Source organism: Glycine max, chromosome 3, assembly GCF_000004515.6.
Source record: "Glycine max cultivar Williams 82 chromosome 3, Glycine_max_v4.0, whole genome shotgun sequence".
Classification (NCBI taxonomy): Eukaryota; Viridiplantae; Streptophyta; class Magnoliopsida; order Fabales; family Fabaceae; genus Glycine; species Glycine max.
In genome coordinates this window covers 1,165,633-1,193,115 of record NC_016090.4, presented here as the reverse complement: position 1 = coordinate 1,193,115, position 27,483 = coordinate 1,165,633, and the positions used below count along the sequence as shown (strand labels likewise).

The window sequence follows — 27,483 nt, the reverse complement described above, 5'->3', positions numbered from 1 at the left end:
TTTATATTATCATTTGAGTCTCATCTAAACGACTAAAATAAATGCATCCTAATAGAGCACAAAAGTTTCGGAAATCAAAATGAAATTGGTATCAATGGTTGTATATGACTAAGCTATGCATATAGATAATGATCAATCATGTGCTTATTTTTATGATTAGGCATTAATTCTTACGTGTGTGGCCTCATGAGCACATTACATACAACTGGAGAAAAATTGTGAATATTTTTGGTATCTTCTTCGTCTTGTTTGTTCTTGTCGTATTAAATACTTATATATTAAGATGTTTATCAAGCAATTTCTGTCTCATTTTTTAATCTGTATCTCTTCTCTATCTCTATCTCTATCTTATATACAAACAAGACCCTGACTGCCTGTTGTTTGTCCTGTTGACACCTGTCCAATAAAAAAATAATAAACCCTCCAATCCTTCTTTTCTCACTTCAATCCACGTGTCCTGCCCGGTTTTGCTTTTTTCCTTTTCCCCTTCCCATTATTGATGCCCCTCCCTCCACGTGTCCTGTCCGGGTTCTTTCCATTTCTTCTTTTCCCATTTCCATTCTTTTCCCATTCTCACTCCGTTCACTCTTTCTCTCCTGGGTTTTTTTTTTCCATTTCTTCTTCTCTTCTATTCCCGTTCTCACTCCGTTCACTCTTTCTCTCCTTTGGGCTTGCTTTCTCAACTTTCGGTTTGTCTTGCATTTGCTTTTTTTTTTTTTTTGTGGTTGCGCGTTCATTCTCTGTTTTCCTTTTTAAGTTTGGGTTTTTGTTGATGGGTTTTTGTTTTGCTTCCTACTCGCTCAGCTTTTTGTTTTGTATTTTGCTTACTTTTCATTCTCGGCCCTTTGCATGTAATCGTTTTATTTTTTATTTGGTTTTTATGTATATTGCTTTGGACTGAAAAACTAAAAAAATGTGTGACCTTTGTCTGATTCTGATTTAGTTTGCTACTGTTTATTTGGCCTCCTCTGTGGTTTTGCCTTTCTGTTCATTTTGATGGCTAACAAAATTTGGCTTTCCCTCTATTCTTCTGCATTTTTCTTTTCCGGTTACAAATGACCTTTTTTTGTTGGGTTTTGCTGACGTCTGTTGCTATTTTGTTCTTCTATATCCAGGTCTGGAACTACGATTTTGTTCTTCTTTTTCCAGGTTTGTATTTGGTTCCTTTTGGCCTTTATGTTGGTTTTCATGTGTTAAAAGCTTTCACCTTTGTATTTGTTTTTTTATGTATATTGCTTTGGACTGGGAAACTGAAAAAAGGCGTGGCCTTTGTCTGATTCGGATTTAGTTTGCTACTGTTTATCTGGCCTCCTCTGTCGTTTTGCGTTTCTGTTCGTTTTGATGTCTAAAAAATTTTGGCTTTCCCTATATTCTTCTGCGTATTTCTTTTCCGGTTACTGATGACCTTTTTTTCTTGGGTTTTGCTGACGTCTGTTGCTATTTTGTTCTTCTATATCCAGGCCTGGAACTGCGATTTTGTTGTTCTTATTCCAGGTTTGTATTTGGTTCCTCTTGGCCTTTATGTTGGTTGTCATGTGTTAAAAGCTTTCACCTTTGTATTTGGTTTTTATGTATATTGCTTTGGACTGAAAAACTGAAAAAAGGCGTGACCTTTGTCTGATTTTGATTTGGTTTGGTTTTATATTATTTTGGACTGAAAACAAATGTGACGTTTGTCTGATTCTCCTTTTGTAGCCTACTGTTTATTTTGCCTCCTCTGTGGTTTTGTGTTTCTGTTCGTTTTGATTGATGTCTAAAAAGCTTTTACCTTTGTATTTGGTTCCTTTTTTATTCCCTCTATTTTTCGGCATCCTTCTTTTCCGGTTACTCTTTACCTTTTTTCTGGGGTTTTGCTAACGTCTGTTGCTATTTTGTTCTCCTATCCAGGTTTCTATTTTTCTGCATCTTTCTTTTTCGGTTACTCTTTACCTTTTTTTTCTTCGGTTTTGCTAACGTTTGTTGTTATTTTGTTCTCCTATCCAGGTTTTGAACTGCGCTTTTGCTCTTCTTTTTTGATTACTTTCATTGACCAAGTTTGTATTTGGTTCCTTTTGATTCTCTGCCCATTTGTTTGTTTTTATAAACATCTCTGATCACTAAATGCTGCAAATACATTGTTTTTGAGTTTGTCTATGTGTCTTCCATTGTCAGTAGTATTTTGTCTCCTACTATTTCCGTGTTCTTTAGTGTTTCATTCTAAACAAAAAGGTTTTGGATGTTGGTATCCTTCCCGTTATTTGCTCCTGTTTGCCACTGTTTTCAGGAACAAAAAGGTTTTGGATGTTGGTATCCTTCCCGCTATTTGCTCCTGTTTGAATGTGCTTCTTATTTTCTCTATATTTGTTTGTTTTTTTTTTTTGTGATTTCCTGTGGTCTTCATTATCTGTGTTGTGGCCATGTCTCGAAAAGAAAATTTCATATCTGAGTTACACACCAGAAAAGGAACATGGAAAATAGTTGTTCGTATCACTGATCTTTGGCAAGTTCGGAAGCAAAATAGTAAACAAGCAATTGAGATGGTGTTGATGGACCAAACGGTTATTGTTGTGTTCTTTCTGTTTGTTGTTATTAGTCATTTGTATTGTATGTGATGTCACTTCATTTTGTGGTTTAAGTGTTTCAAGGTTCAAAAATTGGGGCTACTCTCTAGCAAGAACTGTTCACTGAGTTGCGGGACAAGTTACATTGTGGTTCTTCGTATTTGATTCAGAACCTGAGGATTATTGACAACCAATATGAATACAGAGTTAGCCCAGTTCCACTTTTGGTTTATTTCCTGAAAACTACATCTGTCAAGGAAATCCAGCGTCCATAAATTGCTTCTAATATTTACCTAATTACTCCTTTTGCTGATATAATCTCTGGGGTGGCACCCTGCCATACTTTAGTGGGTCAGTTTGTTTTGTTTTTCGTATAACCAACAATTTGATATACATCTTTGTCTCGGACTAACATTTGTGTTGGGTGGCCATGTTTGGCAAGACATCGTTGGTGTGGTTGCTGATCTCATTGATGTTAAGACAGTTAATCCCCCTCACAGGATGACAGTCAGGCTCAGGGATAACAGGTATTCAAATGTCCTAATTTAACATATATATTTATATATATATCCTCCCAGACTAACCAAATCAGACCATTCCAGCTTCTCCTTATTATTTTATATGATCAATGGGTTAGCAACAACTAATATGCTGATTGTCATTGTCTGGTCATAGTAACTGCGAGATTCTAATGACTGTTTGGGAGGACTATGCTATTTAGCTCCATGATGCTATTGACAAAAACCTTCTGCTTCAGAAACCATTGGTTGTTATGTTGACCCTGGGTAAAATCAAGGATGCTACAGGTCAGTGTGGTGTTGGTTGGTCTTTGTTTTACAGATTTATTCACTTTGGTTAATAAATATCTATGTTTTTGATGATGTTGACGGATATCATTCCAGAAAAGTATCCTCTAAGCGTGCAAAATGTCAAATTTGGATCTAGATTGTATGTGAACACTGACATTGCAGAGATACAACAATTTTGTCCAAGGTTTGTCATTAATTTTACATTTTTAAAATGTTTTCATGCTGCAGCCCTCATTTTTTTTTTACTTTCTTTGCATTTTTTATATGTTGTAATGCGGCAACTCTAATTTTTTTACTTGTGGTCCATTCAGTTTGTGTGTCCCATTTTACTGTGGTGGAATAACCCATGATAAAGGTGGTTCTCATTCCCAATCTAGCCAGAGTAATCTGGTGGAGAAGTTTTTGCATAATGCTCGAGTGGTTAGTACAGCTGAAATTTACAACCTCAGACAGGTTACTAATTGAACAATGCTTTCCTTAATGTGGGCTTTACCCCATCTTTGTTTCGTCATCTATTATTTATCGTGTTTCAGGATTGTTATTGCTCGACTGTTGAGACAATTGACGAAATCATCATTGATGCTCCATGGAGTTATGACAGTTGTCCTAATTGTACCACCACATTTGATCCATCGAAAGGTGGGTCAGCTTTTCGTTCTTGCCAAAACAGTGTGACCGATACAGTTTCACGGTTAGCCATGATTGTTTTTTGCACTAATTATTTACTTACACGTTTAACTGTATTACCAAATTTTGCTGACACTGCTATGGATGCCAAGGTATAAGTTAAATGTTAGGATGGAGCATAATGGGGACAAAGGAAACTTCCTTTTTTGGGGTGCAACATGTATCAAGCTGTTTGGTAAGACTGCTGCAGAATGTCGAGATGAATTGATAGCGGTATGTTCTGTACGATACAATCATAGATTAAATAATAATTCTGTGGTTTGTGATTGACACCAATTAATTCCCCTGTGTAGGTTGGGGACGATATTAAGGTGTTTCCAACCTGTGTTGATGAAATTCTGTCCAAAACTTGGGCTGTAAGATTTAAGTTCCGTTCACAATTACGCCAATCATCTGTGTTGGATGTCAGTGCAGAACCCCATCATATTCAAACATTGACAGCCACCCTTGGGTTGAAGGTAATAACTAATTAAGTTTATCAGAATATATGTCAAAAACAAAAAATGGTGTTTCTCCTGTGTTAATATTTTTCATACAGGAAGAATCAAGTAAGGGAAAAGCAATAGTTGTTGAACTTGAAAGTTCGCCGCCAATTTTCCATCCTACGGTGGGTATTTTGTTTCGATATTTTTCTGGGTGTAGGATTGACAAATGTTTTAAACTATTATTACATGATGACAAATTTTTCCTTATCATATTGTTAATATATATATTGCTAAATGGGTCCACAGCCATCGTTGTCACAGTCCGCTGATTACGATATGGGAAACTCAACCTGTTTAACTCCAACCAAAAGGATTAGTTGTCAGCAAACCAGTTCTGATTTGGATTCTGATGAGTATACACAATATTAGCTATCAACTAACAAACATATCAAAGCTGAGTAATTAGTGGTTACATAATCCTGTGGTATCAGCCTCTATGTTTTGTTTTACATCAATTTGATCGTTTTGAATGTGCTAACTCAGTACATATGACAATATATTTTGTGAAGTCCACCATCATTTAATAGCAATGATGTATAAACAATCGAATGTCAAATATATATGTGAATATGTATTTATCCTTTGACTTTTGTTTGTTTTTCATCTGTCCCATACTCTTTACTATCCCCATTGCCGTTATAATTATTAAATCAATTAAATCGGAGCATAACAGTTTACTGCTCAATTAACCATACAATAACATATAAATCGATTTGGTTTGCTTTGTTTGGATATTACTAAGTCGACATTGACTGTGTCACAAACGAAATACTTCCTTTGATGCTTTATCCTCCTGTCATATTTACCATTTTATTATATATCCTAATATTGGGATATATCCAAATATTAGCTTATGTCATTTAATGTTTTTATTTATTTATTGTTATATTCATATTTATAATTTTATTTTATACATACATATATATATATATATATATATATATTAAATATTCATGTTTATATTATATATTTTTATATTATAGTATATTATATTTACATTTGTTGTGCTTTAATGTCACAGATGCTTATTACTTTACGAGGGATGCAGCTTCCAGTATGACTTTTAAATAAATCGAAACTTACGGAAACTATCAAGATCCATTATTTGTAGTGTGTGATTGTATTTCTTAGGAAATCTATATAGCAATTTTTGGGGTTCTGCCTTTGTTAGTGACCACAATAGCTATAGCTTACAATCATTTGTCTGTTGCAGGTAAGATGACCATCATTTCCTCACATGGAAATATTGATATACAAAAACACGTCCATCCCATTATATTTAACTCCGTTTGTTTAAATATTATTGTTGCCAGCACATGGCGTGCATATCATTGATGGCAAATCTCAATATCTTGTTGTTGACCTGAGACACAATAACCTGATGCCTCAACATGAGGTTGTCTTTTATTACCACCCAAACAGAGGTCTATGGCTGATCATCCTGAGCGAAGACATCGGATGGGATGAAAAGGAGTCTACCTAAATAAGAGGGATAACACTTATAACAGTGTTTCGTTGCTTTGGTTGTCCATTAGAAAATTTATATTTTTTTTGCTTTCATATGTGCTGGGATATTAGACAATATCATATTTGTTGTTCCACTTGAATCAATATTATATATGGTATAATAAACATGTTTCTTAATCAAGTTGTCCATTAGAAAATTTATATTTTTTTTGCTTTCATATGTGTTGGGATATTAGACAATATCATATTTGTTGTTCCACTTGAATCACTATTATATATGGTATAATAAACATGTTTCTTAATCAACTGTTCAATCTCTTGCTTTTTGTGATCTTAAATTTTAATTCAATTATTACTATTATATACCTGCGTAAAACATTGTCTACCGACACACAGAATCAATTCTATTTACTTAGCCTATAACACAACACAATAAAAGTTCATGAATTCAACACATCAGTTATATTAATAATTAATATCCCATGCTTAAGCTATCCCAGGCTTCCACAAATTATTAGTCATATGCAAAACAGTAACAACAATGCCGTTAATATATGTCTATTGCTTTGTGAATTTTTCAATACTTAAAATTATTATTATATTGTCACTAATCTCATTAGCTGCAAACACATTTAATGTGTATAGCTATAAAAACGTATGGTATGATTGTTTTGCGTTTTATAGGCGGCTATTTTTTGGGATGCCACGCTCCATGCATTTAATGAAACAAATTTAGATACACCTTTACCAGCAACACTGACTGACCTTGATTGGTTAGGTGGTTTCACCCAGTGTATAAACTTACTTCCCTCATTCGACGGCCTTTGTCAATCCTCCATTGATGTTAATCAATCAATATCAATATTGATGCTAAGTATTCTTCAAAAAATTTTGTTACTTTCAATTCATCTGACAATGCACAATTTAATTTCAAATATTTTGTTTCCTCCCTCATCAAACACTGAATGTATTCAACTTCAAAAACAAGGACGATGATCATAAATGTTCACACATCAGAGAATTTGCAAACCAAACACTTTACAGTAGCAGACCATTCGCAGTAGACCAAACCATCAAGTATGAAATTTAATTCGTGTTTTACTACAAATTTCTGTATTCTTTTATACTATTGTGCTTTTTCAATTGCAAATACATATCCCTTTACTCGCTCATCCAAATAGCTGTAATATTGGTATCATTTTAAAATCCAGCTACTACAGCTACTTATTTAAGTCAGTTTCAACGTCTGATTTTCATGTTGTTTGACAATCATAAGCCAGTTGTTGCAGAAATTAAACTTCTCATGGATAACTATGCTGAACAAAGGAAGCGTAGGAAAATTATTTTACAATGAAAAACATAACATCCAGTCACTAATGGTAACAATTAATACAAATTTGTAATTCATTTATACATTATTCAAATTAACATTATACTTACAAAGACTATTATTATAAGCAACTTGCAGTAAACCTCACAATGTAGCCCAACCATTAACCATAATAATAACCCCACTACAAGCTCCCAATGTACACCACCAACACATAGAACTTTATCTATGAATCAATCTGGACATTGCTCGACAAACCATACAGTCAATCTTTGTTCCATCCAGAGGAATTTAATGTCATGTTATGACAATCAAAAAAATATAACAACCCCTTCTACATCCACATGTCAAGTCAGTGATCATTATTTCAATATCACACAGTGTGATATTCATATAGGTAATTTTTTTTGTTATGCTATTATTACATATCTACATAGACACATTTTATTTATTATTACATCAATTTCAAATCTTATTCTACAATCAACTTATATATATGATGCCATATTGTGTGTTTATTATGTAGATAAAAATCACACACCATCTAACACTACACAGGATCATCAATTTGTCAGCCATGACCTCTGAGATTCCACTGATGATGATCTGAATATGACACAGGAAAACATCGCTATATATAGGTAATCATCCATTATTTATATTGTGCTTCTTCCATCATTAAATAAATCAATGAAATACTTTCGGCTGATGTGTTTTATACTAAATCAATATATGTAGAATACTCATTGAATGACCCAACGATAGATGATCTTGATGATTATGATGAGCAGACTATTCTAACCGCCTCATCTGCATATCAAAATACAGGTTTTATCTTCCAACTAAAAAATGCATTCAAATGTGTTTGATATATATAATTACTGATAAGTTATTTATAGGTGGTGCTTACATTGATATTGGAGATCCTGTATGGGAATGCCCATATTGTAAAGCTATGATGTGGTATGATGAGAGGATAAATAAAGACAAACAAACCAAGAAACCAAGGTTTTCATTATGTTGTTCTGATGGAAAAATACAATTGCCTTTGTTGCAACAACCACCCCATCCATTGAATTACTTACTTTTCAATAACCACGATCCTACGACTAAGAATTTCCAGCAGCACATACGAATGTATAATCTAATGTTTGCGTTCACATCTCCCGGTATCAAAATTGACACATCCTATAACACTGGAAAGGGACCTCAAACTTTCCGTATACATGGCCAAACACATCATTTTATTGGAAGCCTCCTCCCTATGCCTAATAACCCACCCAAGTTTGCACAACTATATATTTATGATACAGACAATGAGATCAACAATAGACTTTCACAGAACCCGTCGGTATTTATACTTATGTTACTCCTATAAAAAATTACATTTTCAAATGTCTGCCTATTCTGCTCTGACTAATTTTTAATTTACAGCATGCATGATATGCTTGATGAATAAATTATCATTGCAATCAAAAACATGCTCGATCATCACAATCATTATGCCCAAAAGTTTAGGATGGCAAGGGACAAATTGCAATCTGCTGCACTTCCAAACCTAAAGATAAAACTGACTAGTCAAAGACAAACAGACGGAAGGTTATATAACTTACCAACTACCACTGAAGTTGTTGCTTTGATTGTTGGTGATGAACACTCAGCTGATAAAAGATATATCATAATAGAAAAACAATCTGGACTTCTGAAGAGAATACATGAACTTTATCTTGCATATTTGCCTTTGCAATATCCACTTTTATACCCAAAAGGAGAAGATGGTTACAGAGTAGATATACCTCATAAAGATCATGCCAATATATATACTGCAAAGAGGAAAAAAGTTACGTTACGCGAATATTTTTACTACAGGCTACAATCAAGAACCAATGAAGCTCAGACTATACTTCATTCCAAAAGATTATTTCAGCAATGGATTGTTGATGGATATTGTATGATTGAGTCTCAAAAACTGAACTATGTGAGACAGCATCAACAACAACTTAGGGTTGACAAATACATCAATTTAAGTGCCTCTAATGATCATCCTGAAACACTTGGTAGGGATAAAGGAAAAAGAATCATACTGCCAAATAGTTTTGTTGGTAGTCAAAGATATATGGAGCAACTCTATTTTGATGGGATGACGATTTGTGGACATCTTGGATTTCCAGACTTATTCTTAACAATAACATGTAATCCAACATGGCCAGAAATACAACGCAAGGTCACACAATCAAATCTCACCCCTCATAATTGCCCTGATATTATCACACGAGTTTTCAAAATAAAACTCAATCAATTGATGAATGACTTAAAACATGGCAATATCTTTGGTAACATTATTGGATGTAAGTGATAAAAAGATCTATGACTTTTATCCTACTTTGTAAATTGATGTTTATAGTATCACTGATCCAACTTTATTGCAGTTATTTATACAATTGAGTGGCAAAAAAGAGGATTGCCACATGCCCACATTTTAATCTTTCTGCACCCTTCAAACAAATTACCAAATCCAGAGGATATTGATCACATCATTTCAGCAGAAATACCTAACAAACACACCCATGCAGAATTATTTGAAATAGTCTCCAGCCATATGATGCATGGACCATGTGGGTTTGCAAATAAATGATCACCGTGTATGGTCAATGGGAAGTGTATTAGATGTTTTCCAAAAGAATTCCATGGAGCAACAATTGTTGACCAAGATGGATTCCCAGTTTATAGGAGAAGAAATGATGGACGCACAGTGATGAAAAATGGTATTGAACTAGATAACAAATTTGTTGTACAATACAATCCACAACTGTTATTGAAATATAAAACACACCTAAATGTGGAATGGTGCAATCAAAGTACATCCATCAAATATATGTTCAAATACATCAACAAAGGTTTTGAGCGTATCACAACCACTCTTCTAAATCATCACACCTCGAATGGTGCCCACTCTCAGGTTCAAGATGAAATTAAACAATATCTTGATTGTAGGTATGCTTCTATTCTCACCTCATTAAAATAACAACATCATTTCACGTAAGTTTATTTATTATAATATTATATATTTAACTCAAACTTACCAACATCCGACTATATCTTCAAGAATACATCTATCCTGCTTCAATCATTAGGTATGTATCTCCCCATAAGCATGTTGGAAAATCTTCGCATTCCCGATGCACGGACGTTCCCCAGCAGTGGAGCGGCTATATTTCCACCTTAAAAATCAATAGCATGTTTATTGGATAGATGATTAACAAATTGGTGAAGTCTTATCAAAAAACACAATCAAAGAATCCATGTTCACAGCCTGGATGCATTCTAACAAAATATGTTCTTATGGACTGGATCTTACTTATCATCAATATATCTCAAGATTTTTTTATGTTGCCTGCAAAAGATGCTGGCAACCAAGAAAACAAGGGAATACAATAGGCAGACTCATATGGGTCCCACCTTCAGCTAGTGAATTGTTTTACCTTAGAATGATGCTATCCACTGGCAAAGCTGCACAGTCTTATAGTGACATTAGAACAGTCAATGGTGTGGTATATGGTACATTTAGGGAAGCATGTTTTGCAAAAGGATTTCTAGGTAGTGATCAAGAATTTATTAGTGCTTTACAAGAAGCTAATAATTGGGGCATTGCACACTACCTAAGAAAATTATTTGTCAAGCTTTTATTTATGAACACCATGGACAGACCAGAATATGTTTGGCAACAAACATGGCAATGGATGGCAGATGATATCAGATTCAATAATAGAAAACAAGGTAATTCTATATATTCTAAATAATTATTGTTTACTCATAATCATTATGTTTATTATTTTACTAATCACAGGTATCCAACTTACTGAAAAGGAAACAATTCATTTATGCTTGATTGATATTGAGAATATGCTACAAGCCAACAGAAGAAGCTTGCGAGATTTTCCATCCATGCCATACCTAATAGGATATGCACCCAACCAACACCATTGACTGATTCACAATGAAATGACATATGACAAACAAATGCTCGCAGCAGAATTCAACAAAATATACCATTTGCTCACAGGTATTCACAAATTATTACAGATTTTATTAAGCCACTCATCAATCACAATAATGCATATTACTATTTCTTAATATGTCAATATATAATTACAGATGAGCAAAAAACTATTGTCGATACCATTATCCGTGTAGTTAACACTCAATCAGCTGCAGTTTACTTCCTCTATGGATATGGTGGAACTAGCAAAACATTTGTTTGGACAACCTTATCATCTGCTATACGCTCCAATAGTGAAATTGTTTATACAGTTGCTTCAAGTGGAATTGCTTCATTACTATTACCTAGTGGTTGGACAACATATTCCAAATTTGCTATACCGGTGCCTGCAACACAGAATTCAACATGCAATATTCATCAAGGCAGCGAGTTAGCTGAATTATTGAAGGTTACAAAACTAATAGTCTGGGATGAAGCTCCAATATGTCACAGATTTGCATTTGAGGCACTAGATAAAAGCCTTAAAGACATCATGCAGAACAATCTACCTTTTGGAGGCAAAATTGTAGTTTTTGGTGGAGATTTTCGACAGATATTACCTATTGTTCCAAAAGGTAATCGCTCAGACATTGTTCATGCAACTATAAATGCATTATACATTTGGGACCATTGCCAAATTCTTAGACTGACAAAAAACATGAGGTTGCTATCAAGTGCTCCCGAGCAGCCCAACAATCAAGAGCTCAAACAATTTTCAGATTGGCTACTTGACATAGGAGATGGCAAAATTGGACAAGGTAATGACGGATTTTCAAAAATCACCATCCCAGATGAGTTTCTTATAAAGGATTATATCGATCCTATCCATGCTATTGTTGAAGCCATATATCCCCAACTTGATACATAACTATAGCTACACAGATTACTTGCAAAAAAGAGTTGTTCTTCCCTCTAAAAAAAATTGTTGACAAAATAAATGATTATGTCTTATCACTTATACCCAATAATGAAAGGGAGTATTGCAGCGCGGATAGTATCGATAAATCAGACGAATTACTCAATCCCGCTTTCGGATTATTGCCACCTGAATTTCTGAATTCATTGCAAACATCAGGCATACCTAATCATAAATTAAAACTTAAGGTCGGAACTTCAATCATGCTAACACGAAATCTCGACCAGGCTGATGGATTGTGCAATGGAACTAGGCTCATTATCACCAAACTTGGTTCTAATGTGGTTGAGGCGGAAGTCATTACTGGGCCTAATACAGGAAATAGAACATACATACCCAAAATAAATATGTCTCATTCTGAATCTCCATGGCCATTCAAACTTATTAGGAGTCAATTTCCATTTATAGTTTCTTATGCTATGACTATAAACAAGTCTCAGGGACAATCATTGCAACACGTAGGACTGTATTGCCCCACCCAGTTTTTAGCCATAGCCAACTATATGTTGCACTTTCAAGAGTTAAAAGAAAATACGAACTTCATATTCTTATACATGACAATGATGGTAATCCCAAAAATATTACCACTAATGTTGTTTACAACAAAGTATTTGCCAATTTATAAACAGGTATCCTTTCATCTTACAATTCAATTACGTTGCATCTTTCTGTTTTTTGTTTTATTTACTTTTACACATAACACATGTATCATGTATGTTGTTGCATTCCAAAATTGCTATGATGATTTCTGAGAATTCAATGCAACTTCAACCAAATTAGGCTCCCCTTATTCATGAATGTGTTAATTCAACCTTACATAAAGACAAATTTATTTAATAATTCTAGATCTTATTTTTAAATTTATTTTACATGGTAAATACCAAATACTTTATTTCATGGAAATTTATTTATATGAGTAGAAATGATACAATAATTTAGAAATTACACATACAAATGCATATTTTGGTAAATTAATTTGAAATGCTTTTTAAATTTAATGTGATTTAATAAAAATGTTTTCCCACTCCCGCCACCTCTCCTGCACGTTTTCTATCCGTCCTTACTCTCCTATGGGTTTGCCTTCTGAACTTCCACTTTGTCTTAAAAAAAAACGAATTTTCCACTCCCAAATCAAAGTTACACCACTAAAATCGCGTTCCTAATAAATGCACTGCACAATTGTTGTTGAACGTTTTCTTTTCCCACTCCCTCCACCTCTCCTGCACGCTTTCTATTCGTGCTTACTCTCCTATGGGTTTGCCTTCTGAACTTCCATTTTGTCTACAAAAAAACCACTTTCCCCTCCCAAATCAAAGTTACACCACTTAGGCCCCCTTCCTAACAAATGCACTGCACAATTACTGCAGTTGTATCTCCCTATACTACATTAGATGTAATCATTATCATACATTCATACTCAACAATATTAATATTGGGAGTCGTCACCGCTGTTTACATCTATCAGTTGTGACTCTTCACAACTCTTTTTTGAACCGATCATCGGGGAGTCACCATTTAATTTAATTGGTGTTTATATCGAACTAACCGTACCGCCAGTTACAAGCCCAACAAATACTATATATATATATATATATATATATATATATATATATATGTATGTATATACCACATCACCTATTCAACTTCTTCGCATCTTACGTAAACAAACAAACATGACCACTTCCGGTTCCTGCTCCACTATTGTAACTTTTTTCCTACGCTTTCTCATTTTCATCTTTGTTATATCTATTTGCTTTGTTCGTTTGGTTACTTACTATTTTTACATCATTCGTGTAGTCTCCATCCGATTCAATGGCCACCATCAGATTTACTACACCATTCTGTGTTCAAAAGGTCAGAATTCACATTCATAACCATTATACACTTAACTTCATTTCCATTTATTATCAACTACTTCGGTTGACTTCTTTTCCGTGCAGAACCTTCTGCAAGTTCCATTCTCTTATCATAGGCAATGGATGCGCAAATACCCAAAGTATGTTTTATTACACTTTGATGGCAACAAACATTTCATTCGAGTAAGGATACATGGTAGCAAATGTTTCTTTCCTGATGGTTTAAAGGAATTTAGAATGACACATAATCTAAATGAGAGTGTGATTCTGTGTTTCGTTTCTTTTGACAAAAATACTACTTTCTCGGTTGATGTCGTCGGACCTACACACCGCCAGTCCCGTGTAAAGCCTGTTATATCAACTAGAAGATACATTTTTACAACTAATATCACACAAGACATGATACAGAACAACCTCCCTTTGGTGGGTTTTACTGCACTTTTTTTCATTTATAATAGTTTGTCGTTGTTTTTTTTCCTTCCATTGCCTGATCATTCCTTCCTCATCAAATTGTTTGACCATCCTTTGTGTTGTTCATACAGATACTTCCCGCAGCATCTTCCAGATTCGTCTATGGTGCAAAGAAAACTATTACCCTACAGCGCGGCCTTCCAAAACGCACCTAGTGGCACATCACCATCCACAATGAAGTCCCAGCAATTGCAGAACCATGGTTCAACTTTATTCATGAAAATAAATTGATACCTGGAGATGAGGTAGTCTTCTACTACCGTTTTGACGAACATGCATGGGAAGTGCTCATCAGAAAAGATATTGAATAGGACAACGAGGAGATCAACTTCGACGACTGAGTTATTTTATAGTTATTTTTAACAGCTTGAACAATTTTCCCTTTTTAATTCATCCTTTTATCCCGTTTCTTAACAAATCCGACAATATATTAACTATATCTGCTCCAATGGTATGCAATTTACTTTATTAAACAAACTCGCATTTATTTTTATTTTTCTGTTGCGTCACCATTCTGAACCTCATAATTTTGTTTTTCTTTTTTCGCCGTTATTCATTCGTTAATGATGCACGAAATAATGATAATACTAATTTTTATCTTTACACATTCATTCTATTGATTGTTGTTTAACAATACAATTGATGAATGCAACTTTTAATAGACACTCAGACTTGGTTTATACATTCATAAATTTTTTATTTATTTTCTAGGTTTGTTTGATATTATTTTCAGCAATTTTAAAAAGTTTCCATCACGATCAACCCTTTCTACAAACAATTTACATAGTGTTTATGTCACTTACAGTAAAATACCGCCCGTGCATCGCACGGGCATTCGACTAGTTGTAACTAAAAGCAATCCTCTTTTAATGGGTTTTGTTCATGGCTTCGGGTTTGTGTTGCGTGGAGAATTATTTTAAGGACGACACACGATCACTTACTAGATAACAAGTAAAAGTGCCCCTTTAACAATAACTAGTCTGTAACCTGTGCACATGCACAGGTTGTTTGGTAAGCGAGCTAGTGGAGCATATTTTAACTGCAATCTTAATATTTATAATAAAGTTATTGTTCAAACTACATCAGGAAGAAGCTCCATGGATTGAATTTTAGGACCATAGTATGCTGCATGAATAGCTGAATAAAAATCTCTCCAAAATACATCAGAATAGCCAGATCCAACTACCATCTTCTTTTCCGCCAAAATATTATTTATAGTTAATCTGCACCATTTTAACCATTCAGCAACTTCCATCTCCTTGAACACAGTAGCCTGTGATGTGTAAATTTTCAATTTTGAACCCTATCCAGAATACATGTGCATAAGTTTTTTCTGATACAACAGGTACATGCCATAATGGGCTCTCTTTTGAGAATCTGAAAGGATCTGCAATGCATCATAGATTATTCTGTTAAGTCAATATTCCCTATCATGTAACCAATGGAAAAGCTCATTATAGTTACCCACACACACTCAATGTAATGTATGGTCTGCAAGATTTCCAGTAGTTAAAGTCATGAAGTATGTGGTCATCTTGCCAATACCATGAACATATTATAGCCAATTAATCAGCAAGGACCAAAACAAAATATGCATTAGACCATGTACAACATATCCAAAATTCAGGAGAAAAAAAGAAAAGAAAAGCACATATAGTTAGTTTGCCCCACTGTTAACTTGACCAATGCAAGCAGTACCAAAAACCAATGTAGTAAAATGAACACCAAAATGACAGAGAGGCCAAACTATCATAATGATGTTATTTATTCAAACTTTGGGCATTAGAAACTATCAAGGATCAATCAGACATCCATTAAGCAACTTCCCATTTGGTTTTTCATTTGATTGAACTATTGAATGCAGAACATCCTTGATCCTTTAAGGGCAGTAGATAGTTGTTCCCCTAATTAACACAGGGGAGCTTCTTTGAACTCATTGCATCAATTTGACAATTTTTCTGTGTTCAAGAGCTAACTAAACACGCAATGGAGAAATAAAACAAACCATCAAAAGGCTACTATGAGCACGTCATTTCTCAATTTCGCAGCCATTTAATAATCAATTCCTATATACATTGGTCATTTTCAGAATATTCAAACCCAATTATTCAGTCCACTAATCACAACGACTTGAGTAATAATAATAATAATAATAATAATAATAATAATAATAATAATAACCTAAAGTAATATTGGAATAAAAAATGGAAACCTGATTTTGTACCTGGCCAAGCATTGCAACTTTTGCTATTGGAATCAAAAATGAAAACCTGATTTTGTACTTGGCCAAGCATTGTAGCTTCTACTTCTAGTCCACCAACTGCCCATCCAGCAAAACCCAGACCATCAATGATAGTTATGTCTAAATCAGTTTCTGTCATTTGTGTTGAACACAACTCTACCAAGGTATTCTAAATTAAAATCATAAAACTTGATTCAGAAGACAAATTTGAATCATGGGAATATCGTAGGAAACACCCTAGCATAGTCATGCTCACTTGACTTGAGTAATAACAACAACAACAACAACAACAACAATAATAATAATAATAATAATAAAAACCTAAAGTAATATTGGAATAAAAAATGAGAACCTGATTTTGTACCTAGCCAAGCATTGCAGCTTCTACTTATATTCCACCAACTCCCCATCCAGCAACACCCAGGTCATCAATGATAGTTGTGTCTGAATTAGTTTCCGCCATTTGTGTTGAACACAACTCTACCAAGGTATTCTAAATTAACCTGCAAAATTAAAATCACAAAACTTGATTCAGAAGACAAATTTGAATCATGAGAATATCGTAAGCAACATCCTAGCATAGTCATGGTCACTTGACTTGAGTAATAATAATAATAATAATAATAATAACCAGATGTAATATTGGAATAAAAAATGAAAACCTGATCTTGCCAGGTAAATATGGCGGTCGAGGTTGAGAAAGATCAGCGGCGAACGTCATTAACTCCTACGCTAAATCAATAAATAGATAAAAATGACACCTTTATTCTTCAATATTGCCTTGTGAATCTCATTGTTGCAACCCTTACATGGGCGAAGCGGCGTCACCTTCCGCATCGCCATTGTGACTGTAGCCTGTTCCAAAAATCGAACCACAAAAAATTAGACAAAAAAAAACATAAAGACCGTTTTAATTAAATCAAAATAGAAGAACTTCTATCTTCCTCTTAACTTCTCTGACAACCGCCCCGTGAATCCTATTGTTTCAACCCTTGCATGGGCAAAGCATCGTCACCTCCAGGAGCGTCATTGTTACTGTAGCCTGGCCCAAAAATCAAACCACAAAAAATCAACAACAACTCTTGTAGTAAAAATGGCAGAAGATAATTTTTAAAAAATGAAAAAGAACACAAGAGAAATAAAAAGAAATCGGCAACAACTCTTGTAGCAAAAATGGTAGAAAATAATTTTCTTTGAAAAAAACAAAATAGAATAGGGTAGTAACCTCTAGTTGGTGCACCTAGAATAGAGTAGTAGTAGTAATAATAATAATAACAACAACAACAACAACAACAACAACAACAACAACAACAATGTACTCAGTAGTATCAGGTTGGAAAAAAGAAAAAGAATTCCACAATTAGAACATCAAAATTCAACTTATCCCATTTAACTCGTCTTTGCTATTTTTGCCTTAGCTACCCGAGATGATACTCTGCACAATACACATAATAATAATAATAACAATAACAACAACAACAACAATAATAATAATTAAACAAAACCAAAAAATGACACAAACTAAGAGAGAGTATAAAGAAGACAAGTGCTTGTTTAAAACTTCATTTTTTTGCCCCACTCAACAAACCAACAATTTATTTTCTGCACTTGTTAAAAAAATTTGGAATTTAGGGGCAAAAATGATGAACCTAAGTACCCGTGAATCTATTTAAAAGCATTCAATCCAGATAACATAATATTTACATAAACCTGCAAGAACATAAAGGTGTCCTAGTAGAATATGCTTATAAATTAAGAAAAACACTAAAACTACTCTGATTATGTGAAACACATAATTTGAAGAAAGAACAATTATATTTTCAAATATAATTCACAATCACAAATCATATTTTCAAGTTTTTGGGTCTCCTAAGTTTTTATACTGTATGTTATAGAAGTTTAAGTTCTTGCAGAGTATCACTGATTGTTGGGAAATTTCTTCTAAGGATCACCCCGACAAATTCTCTTCTTCCTCCTCTTCATAAGTTATCCCTCGTGTTCATTTGTATCAAGGTTCAAGCTTCATAACATTTAGCTAGAGGGAGTGTGCTAGAATATCTCAAAAACATCTCAATATCATAGACAATAGATTTTATTCTTTCATATATCAAATGATGACCACAATCAAGACCACATCAACTATATTTGTTTGGAACTTTTCACAATATGGAAGATGATGAAAAAATTGTTGATAGTGACCACAACAACAATGCAAAATTTTATAATAGTATGTTTCAACAACATATGGGAAGAGGAAAAGAAGGAATATACAAGGGCCCGGGCCAATGATGCAACATACTGTCTCAATCACAAAATAAACATTATTTTGTCAATTAGTATGGAATTTTGCAATTCACAAACAACAACATATGGGGAGAAGAAAACAAGGAATGTTATTGTATGATATATACTTACAATAGTTACACGCCTTTGACTGAAATATTTGCATTTTTGCGATTCCTTGTAAAGATCACCTTTGGGTGCATACTATAAAATCAAATAAACTCGTTTCTATAATACATAATTCAGAAATCATAAACAGGGAGGTATCCCAAAATCAGCACACATGAATTTTTAAGATTAAAAACTAAAACTTCATTTAGGCATTTCACCAAATACATAACTTACAACCCGTTTCACCAACAATGTGACCGTATGACAGTTAACGCTTCCTAAAAGAAAAATGATTTTCTTTGTTATCACCACCTACACTCGCCATGTGGGTATACAAATAAAAACCCAAATCCGTGAATTTTAATTTTTAGCAGGAATTGAGAATATTAATGAAATTGAATTAATAAAAAATGAAAAATTGAGGAATGGATAAAGGTAAAACCTTTTCTGTGCAGCTTTGGCATGTGCTTCTTCATACGTCAATCTCTCTTCTTCCTTGCACATGCGTTTGTCTACGCTGTAGCAACCAAAGCAAAGACCCATATTTGGTGTTTCTCTCTCTTCCTCTGCTTGTTTGGTCTAGGCTTTCTCTTTCTCTTACCATTTCTATTTGATTTAAAATTCTTTTGTACCCTCTATCACCAGGAGTAAAATACTATCTAAGATTACAAAATTTAAGTAAAGAGGGTTAGATTAAAAAACCCAGGAAAAACCCTGCCCAAAAAAACATATAATAAAGAATCACAAAACATGAAAGGAACACCCAAAAACAGGAAACAATTTTTTTCTGCATGCGTTCGCAAGAAACTTTGTAAACCCAAAAGCAACAAAAAAAGTAACAATAAACACCAAAGTAAGAGCCACACATGCATATCAGTCAATAAAAATTAAACCTTGGCTGTGTGAATAAACAAAGTGAAGAAAATAGTGGGGAAAAAATAAGAATACTCAATAAAAATTAAACCTTAGCTATGTGAATAAACAAAGTGAAGAAAGCAGTGGGGAAAAAGATAAGAATCCATAAACGCGAATGAATAAAAGACAAAAGAACCACCTTTACTTCTCACAACCAAACCGAAAAACGCAGGAAAGCCAAACTGAAAAACTAACGGAGGTCAGTAAAAAACAAAGCATGAAAGTTAGCAAAGGACTAAAAAAAAGGTGCAAAATGAAGGAAAAAAGGTAACACAATGCAGAAGAACCGGCGAAGCACGTGGCACAACAAAACAGTAAAAACTGGATTACTCAGCAAACACCTATCACAACCAAAGGTGTGGGAACTGGACATCTAAAATGACCAAAAAACCATTAAAAGGGACAGCTGTCTAATTTCTAAGCAGGGGCACAATAGAAATTTTGGATGGACTTCTCTTTTATAAATAGTATATAGATATATTGATCTTTCCTTTTCCTTTATACACTAATGTCGTTTATGTTTATATAATTAAAATTAACAATAAATAATTATTTTTAAATATATAATTATATAAACTATATTCTAATACAAAACTATATAACTAGAGAACTAGATATGGAGTATTATTTTATTATTAATGATTTTCTTAATAAACTATTGAAATTCAATTTTAAAATAAAGGTGAAAACATAAATTGAACCCATAATCAGTTAAGAAAATTAAATACCAATAAATTACACACTATTGAAATTAAATACCAATAAAGGTGAAAAAATAAATTGAACCCATAATCAATAGTTGACTCTATGATTGATGCTATCTAGGAAATCTAGAAAAGTTCAACAAAAACCTAGTATTTGGATAAGAACTGGATTTCTTTATTCCAATAGATAAGAATTAATGCATGAAGTCAATCAACATTAGACGAGTTAATAACAATTTTTTCTTTCGATAATTAAAGTACTATGAATCACTATGTTTGAACAAGCATTTGACAATTGACAAAACTTGAAATTAGAGTATAAAAATCCAAAAGTATTCATTCCATCTTGCCTGCTTAACCGATGGTATTTTCGAATAATCAATTTACACTCAGTGTACCTACACAATTAAAAATAATGTCATATACACTTTATCAAATAATTAATTGATTATAAGTGCATTTTCTACTTTATTTATTTTCTATATATAGGAATTCTTATTTTCCCCCTCATAGTAACGCAAGCGCGAACCGATGAGTGCATTATTCAAATAGTATGATTTTTTTTAGCCTGATCAGGGATGTTGAGCTTAGGTGTTCACTACTAGAAAAATCTCATTTTACATCGGTGGAAAATGTATTTCAAAGACGGGTTGACGCCCGTCTTTGAAACGAGTGTCGTTGTAGAGGACGGATTTCTACGACGGTCGTAAAAGGACCGTCTTAGAAACACGTGATTTTCTACATCGATGGTGTTGTAGACACGACTTCTTTTATGACGTGTTCTACGACGGTCCTTTTATGACCGATGTAGAAAGTTATGATCTCTACATCGCTTCCTGCAGATAAACGACTTTGTTTATCACATGTTCTACATCGGTCCTTTTACGACCGATGTAGAAAGCTTTATTTTCTAAACATATTCATACATCGGTGCCTATTTATATATAAATTAACCAACATAATGAAATGCACCCTTAGTTAGCATAGAAAGAAAAAAAGTAAGCACCCCATTCCGCATTTTAAAACATAAAGCAACAAATATTAAAAATGAAATGCAATAGTGAATAATATAAAGAATAAAACCTAAAAAGGTGGTGTTAATGTTAGTATTACCTCCTGGTAAGCAAATCTATGAGTTATGTTAGTCTGGCGGGCAAGACGTATCTTCTTAAGGACATACCTAATTTTACAAACACAAAAAATAACAACATAATAATGAAAAAAAATTATATATATGCAAGTTTTTCATGAGTGTGAGTGAGAATAAGGAAACATGAGACAAACACGATAAGAGTGAGTGGGCTCACCTTTTGTTTTCGTGCCTGTGTCTGACAAGTAGAGCTGAAGCAAAGGAACCTCTTCCAATGTGTTCAAGAATTTCATACTGCTCCATTTTTGGACTTGAAGCAATTCACTTCAACGTAGAGACAAATTAAAGAGAGAGCAGAGAAAGAAAATAAAAGTAAGGAAGGTGAATCAATTAAAGAGGAAGTGAATATAAGCGTGCAGAGAGAGAGACAGAGCGTTAGTTTGGGCACCGTGCTCTTATTTTACTTTTGTGTGCTCCTGTTGAGTCTTTTTTCCTAGAATACGCTTTTGAACTTTGACCCTCTTAATCTTATGTTCCTGTTTTTATATTGCAGCAAGTGGAATCAAACGTGAATTAAAAAAATAAAAGGTTTGAATTTGCAGGTAGACAAAACATGAGTTAAAAATTTATAACATATCCAAACCAAGGTCAATTTTGGAGAATAACTTTTTATTTAGTTATATTATTTGTAATAAAACTAATAAACATTATAAAAGTTGTCCTAATTTTTTTTTAACATTAGCCTGGGTACTTAATTAGTCGTAAAAAGTTTCAAAGACAAAATATATTTTTAAAACAAACTTTAACTTTGAGTAAGGAAAAAAGTTGGACATTAAGTTAAATGATTGAATTTGTCTACTTAATACAAAGTTTAGCTTCTACCTAAGTTTTATCTCTCGAGTTTTTTAGCTTCTAATTTTTAATCCCTCAAATTTTTTATAATAACTTTTAGTCTTTTATTAATTTTTTTGACATCACTTTTAGTCCCTCTAAATTTTTTGTCTATTTTTAATCCCTCATTTATTTTTATTGTTCAAAATTACTCTCAAATATAAAATAAATAAGGGGCTAAAAATAGACAAAACATGAATTAATTTTAAGAAATAAAAATAAACAAGGAACTAAAAATAGAGAAAAATTTAGAGGAACTAAAAATACTAAGAAAAATTGAGGAAAAACTGAAAATTACCCAAAAAAACTTGAAGGACCAAAAATTAAAATTTGAGGGACTAAAATCCTAATTAATCCAACTTTTTTTTTTCTTTTCATCACTTGTCATGGAGGAAAGGTTATATACAAATTTGGCCCCAGCCATGAGGTTACGTACTTATGTAAAAGAAAAGAATGGAAACAATACTGAAACTATTAATAGCTTGTGCATTTGATTAAATAACAAGGAAATAATGGCCATACACAAATACACAAGCAGAGGAAAACCAAATTCACAATACTAAAACTATTAATAGCTTGTGCATTTGATTAATTAACAAAGAAATAATAGCCATACACAAATACACAAGAGGAAAACCAAATAATAGCCGTACACAAATAATAGCCATACACATACTGCTAATAGCTCAACTCAATCATGTTTGACGGGGGCCTTTGATCCAATGAACACAAGTCACAAGCAGGCCCATCACCCAAAAGGAAAATCCACAAATAATATTTCAAAAAATATTATATATTCCTTTAATTGTTTGTGTAAATTTTTGAAATTGAATTATAGTAATATAATCATACCGGAGAGAATGATTTAATTAGTGAAAAAAATGTGTATTTAATTTTTACTGTGATTAGTTTTTAATTCAATTGATTGGAAAACAAATAGAATTTCTGACCTAACAAATAAATGTTTATAAGATTTGTTAAGTTATACTTTCTTATTTTTTTAATTAAAATAAATTAATAAATTATAACTAAAAATTATCTTAAAATCAAAATGTAACCTATTAACATACTTTAATTAAAATACAAGTGTATAACAATAAAGCAATTTATTTTACCAGAAGCAATAACTTTTCAACTAAGCAAAAGTAATTCATTCTCTAAAAGCAAATAAACTTACATGTTTAGCCATTCCAAAGTCTGTCAGCTTGATTTCACCATTAGGATCAACTAGAATGTTAGCCCCTCTAAAACAAATGAAGACTTAAGGCAACAGTATTGAAGGCTTAAGGCAACATGCATAAAACTTTAAAAATAATAGAATTACCTGATTAAGTTGTTTGAGGCACTCTTTTGATGATTGGTCATCACAGACAACCCTGACTTCTTTTATTGCACACAATTGTCCACTATCACTGTCAAAGTTGCAACACAAGTGTTTTAGAGATGTACAACAAACATAGGAAGCACAATATATATACTTTCAAACTTGTCCATAGCATTGGCATTTGGACAGAGTGCAGATTCTAAAAGAAGGCTGATGATACCATTCTGTAAACATAGTTGTACTTCAAAGCTAGTTTTTTTTTCTATTGCCAATAACAAGTAGCACTGTAATATTTCCTTTTGTAACCTACAGATTTGCTTCAAAAACCACAAGTAAGTTTCCTATTAAAATTGTGCACACTCTTTATTCACATGTAGGAGCATCAAATCATCATGGCATGTACCCAAAATTTTCAAATTTGAGTAATCTTTCAAGATAGTATATATATAATCAAATTCAATTAATCACTTGTTAATAAATAAATATACTTACAGGTTGTTTGCTAACACGGCACAAGTAATGCATATGCTAGGCAGAGCAAGCCAAACATTACTTGAAGGAAAAAAAAACACATCATTCAAAGAGCACATAAAAGAAAAGTAGAAGCATTAGTTACAAGAGTAGAAAAGCATACAATTGATCACAAGTAATGCAGCAACTATAGCTTCTTATGGAGATGGAGGCCAATACATTCCTGCCACCAGCCACAAAGTCCCAGGCCAAGTACTCTGATGACAAGTAACACCACCTTCATTAATTTAATTTTCTTCCAGCCCAAGAGATATACAATGTCCTAGGATATCAACTTAACTAAATGAGTACTGTTTAATGTGAAACAACAGCATTAAAACTATACTAAAATGAGTCAAATTTACAGCCTAATGCTACACTTTTGAGGGCACAAAATTGGAAGCATCTTTCGAAAATCACCAACCAAATAATTATAAATGAAGGGAGGAGGATAAGAATTGTACAGATCCAGTAGTTTAAAAGGTTTCCCACCCACCCAGTTCATCTAACCAAACACCAAACCGCACCTCAAGAGGGAAAAGGAAATGAAAACTAGGAAGTTTGTGTGATTTCACAAAACCTCATAGTTAGTGTAATTTACTCAAGAATAAATTTGTCTTTTGTATGTATATCTGGATTCTACATTTCAAGAGAGCTAGATGTATCAGACAACTTTAATTTAGATTATTTCAATTGTCTCCTCATGTTCTAACATATATCCTTATGATGTATTTAAATCAACTAAAAACAAAATTTGATAGAAACCATCGAAAACTATACCAAGAAAAAAGGAAGCAAAAGAAAAAAGAAAAATTATCTCTCTGTACCTAGCCAGGTACACCTTAAGCGGTTCTAAAGTGTTAGAGAGATCAAAAACGGGAAGACAAATACCAAGTGGCTCTCTGTACCTAGCCAGGAAGCATCTTTTGGAAAGGGTTAGAGAGATCGAAAACAGGAAGATAAAGGGAATTTTGAGGGCACAAAATTAAACTTGCTAAATTGAAGATAATTGAAAAAATCTCAACTTTATATGTTCATCTCACAGACATCCCCAACAACATGAAGCAGAGAAAATATAAAAGCAAGAAAATTCCCTCTCGACAAAAAATAAAAATATGGAATTTTTGCCTAACAAAACAGAAATTAGTACATTTTTTTTGGTGGGGTGAACCCAACCGATGCAGCCTCTTCTTTTGCTGGTGCCTCTATGGTGTCGTCATCGGCGGCTGCTGCTTTGATTATTCTGGAGAACTTGAGAGGCTTCGAGCGGGAGAAGGAGAGGTGCGGCGTTACACGAGACTGAGTAGGGTTTTATTGAAAATATATATATTAAAACAACGACGTGTTTATGATAGGACCGTCTTAAATCATCTTTCATTTAATTTCAAAAATGCCACTAGACCGTGCTTTCTAAGACGTCTTTAATGCAACCGTCGTAGAGTTCATTCCAGAAATGCTTATATTTACGGTAATGCCACCGCATTATTAATTAAAACGGTTTTCTCACGACCGTCATAGAAGGGACGTCGTAAAAAACCTATTTTTTAGTAGTGGTTATGTGAATGTAGTTGTGTTTATTGAATGTATAATGTGATATTCAAGCACTGGAATCTAAAAAAAAAAAAAAAAACTAGCGTAAGTGTAATGCATGGATGCCCATTAAGTTTTTTGGTATTTGCAGCACTTACTGCTTTCAAAATTTTCCCCGAAATATCAGCATGAACTTGTGTTGTTTATTCTCTCTAAAAAAAAATTGTGTTGTTTACATCTTACTCTGGCAAGTGAGTGGCAACATATACACATGAAGAGGTTGATGCATTCGGTTTTTTAAACCACTGATCGCTATCCACCGGATAAAATAGTTTAATCCACTTTGTTATGGTAATTAGTTTACTCCATTCTTAAGCTAGCTTATACAATGAATGCCTTTTGTGTATATCCCTGATCTTATATATTTTTTCCTGCAAATGAGAATCAAATACAATGCATGTTTTAGTTCAAGCTCATCTTAAATTCAATATTTTTTATCTTATCAAGTCATTATTGACTCTAAACAAATAAACAAGATTTGTTGAAGGTTTATATACGGACTAAATTTGTGATCGTCTTATAAAATGATAAATCACTCAACACGTATTTTTAATCTTTTTTTCTTCAAGATATACAAACTGTTTTAAGATCTTAATATCTATATAAAGATTTACAGAAAATTTTACAAAAAAAGAATGAAATAATATGTTTGTGAGATAATTCATGTCTTGTTTCTTCAAAACTTTTTCTATATATAGTATTCATCTTCACGTATTTGTTGTCTCATAGCGGTTAGATTTTTCATTTTGTTCTTCACCTCACCCTTCTCAAGCCTTGAGTCCATTGGAGCATTTAATACTTACATTAAATGCATGTTCCTTTTTCATACAAAGTTCATATTTATAGGTTAACATGTCTTGTAATTTAACAGGAAATTCACGTTTTTCATCATAGTAGGTTTGCAACAATAAAACGTGTCTTTTGATGAAAATCAACATCTTCCGGATGGTGTACTTCATTTATTCCTCATAGAATTTTGACAGATCTTGAGAGAATGTTTTGTGCATGAAAATTAGGAGTGTTCGTACAGTTATATAACATATTATAATCCGATACATTTATATTACTTTGTCAAAGAAATGTCAACTGCGTGTTAAGAATACAGAAAAATCATAGTACCCTAATGGATTCATCTATCTCAATATCATAACCTCTCATTTTTTCCTAGTAACTTTCCTCCTATTTTATCCACTCTCCCATCTAGAAACCTCAGCTCTCCTTTT

At 33.2% G+C, this 27,483-nt stretch overlaps 1 protein-coding gene and 2 long non-coding RNA genes across 5 annotated transcripts; 1 reads left to right on the top strand and 2 right to left on the bottom strand.

Moving 5' to 3' along the window:
- The first annotated feature begins 10,809 nt into the window (after positions 1–10,809).
- LOC100794946 (ATP-dependent DNA helicase RRM3-like) lies at positions 10,810–12,225 on the top strand. The gene is made up of 2 exons (XM_006577317.1): positions 10,810–11,095; positions 11,474–12,225. The coding sequence occupies exons 1-2, from the start codon at positions 10,810–10,812 to the stop codon at positions 12,223–12,225; spliced, it is 1,038 nt and encodes a 345-aa protein (XP_006577380.1).
- A 3,462-nt stretch (positions 12,226–15,687) lies between these two features.
- LOC113001146 (uncharacterized) lies at positions 15,688–20,570 on the bottom strand. The gene is made up of 3 exons (XR_005890860.1): positions 17,505–20,570; positions 16,825–17,345; positions 15,688–15,987 (listed from the first exon to the last, which is right to left on the bottom strand). It is a non-coding gene; the product is annotated as an uncharacterized lncRNA (long non-coding RNA).
- A 744-nt stretch (positions 20,571–21,314) lies between these two features.
- LOC106798023 (uncharacterized) lies at positions 21,315–25,951 on the bottom strand. 3 transcript variants are annotated; one of them, XR_005890859.1, is made up of 7 exons: positions 25,821–25,951; positions 24,795–24,953; positions 24,161–24,248; positions 24,014–24,080; positions 22,410–22,481; positions 22,163–22,269; positions 21,315–22,035 (listed from the first exon to the last, which is right to left on the bottom strand). It is a non-coding gene; the product is annotated as an uncharacterized lncRNA (long non-coding RNA). The 3 variants fall into 3 exon arrangements; XR_001387354.3 differs by having other exon boundaries at positions 22,163–22,481; XR_005890858.1 differs by having other exon boundaries at positions 22,163–22,481; positions 24,795–24,888.
- Positions 25,952–27,483: the final 1,532 nt, after the last annotated feature.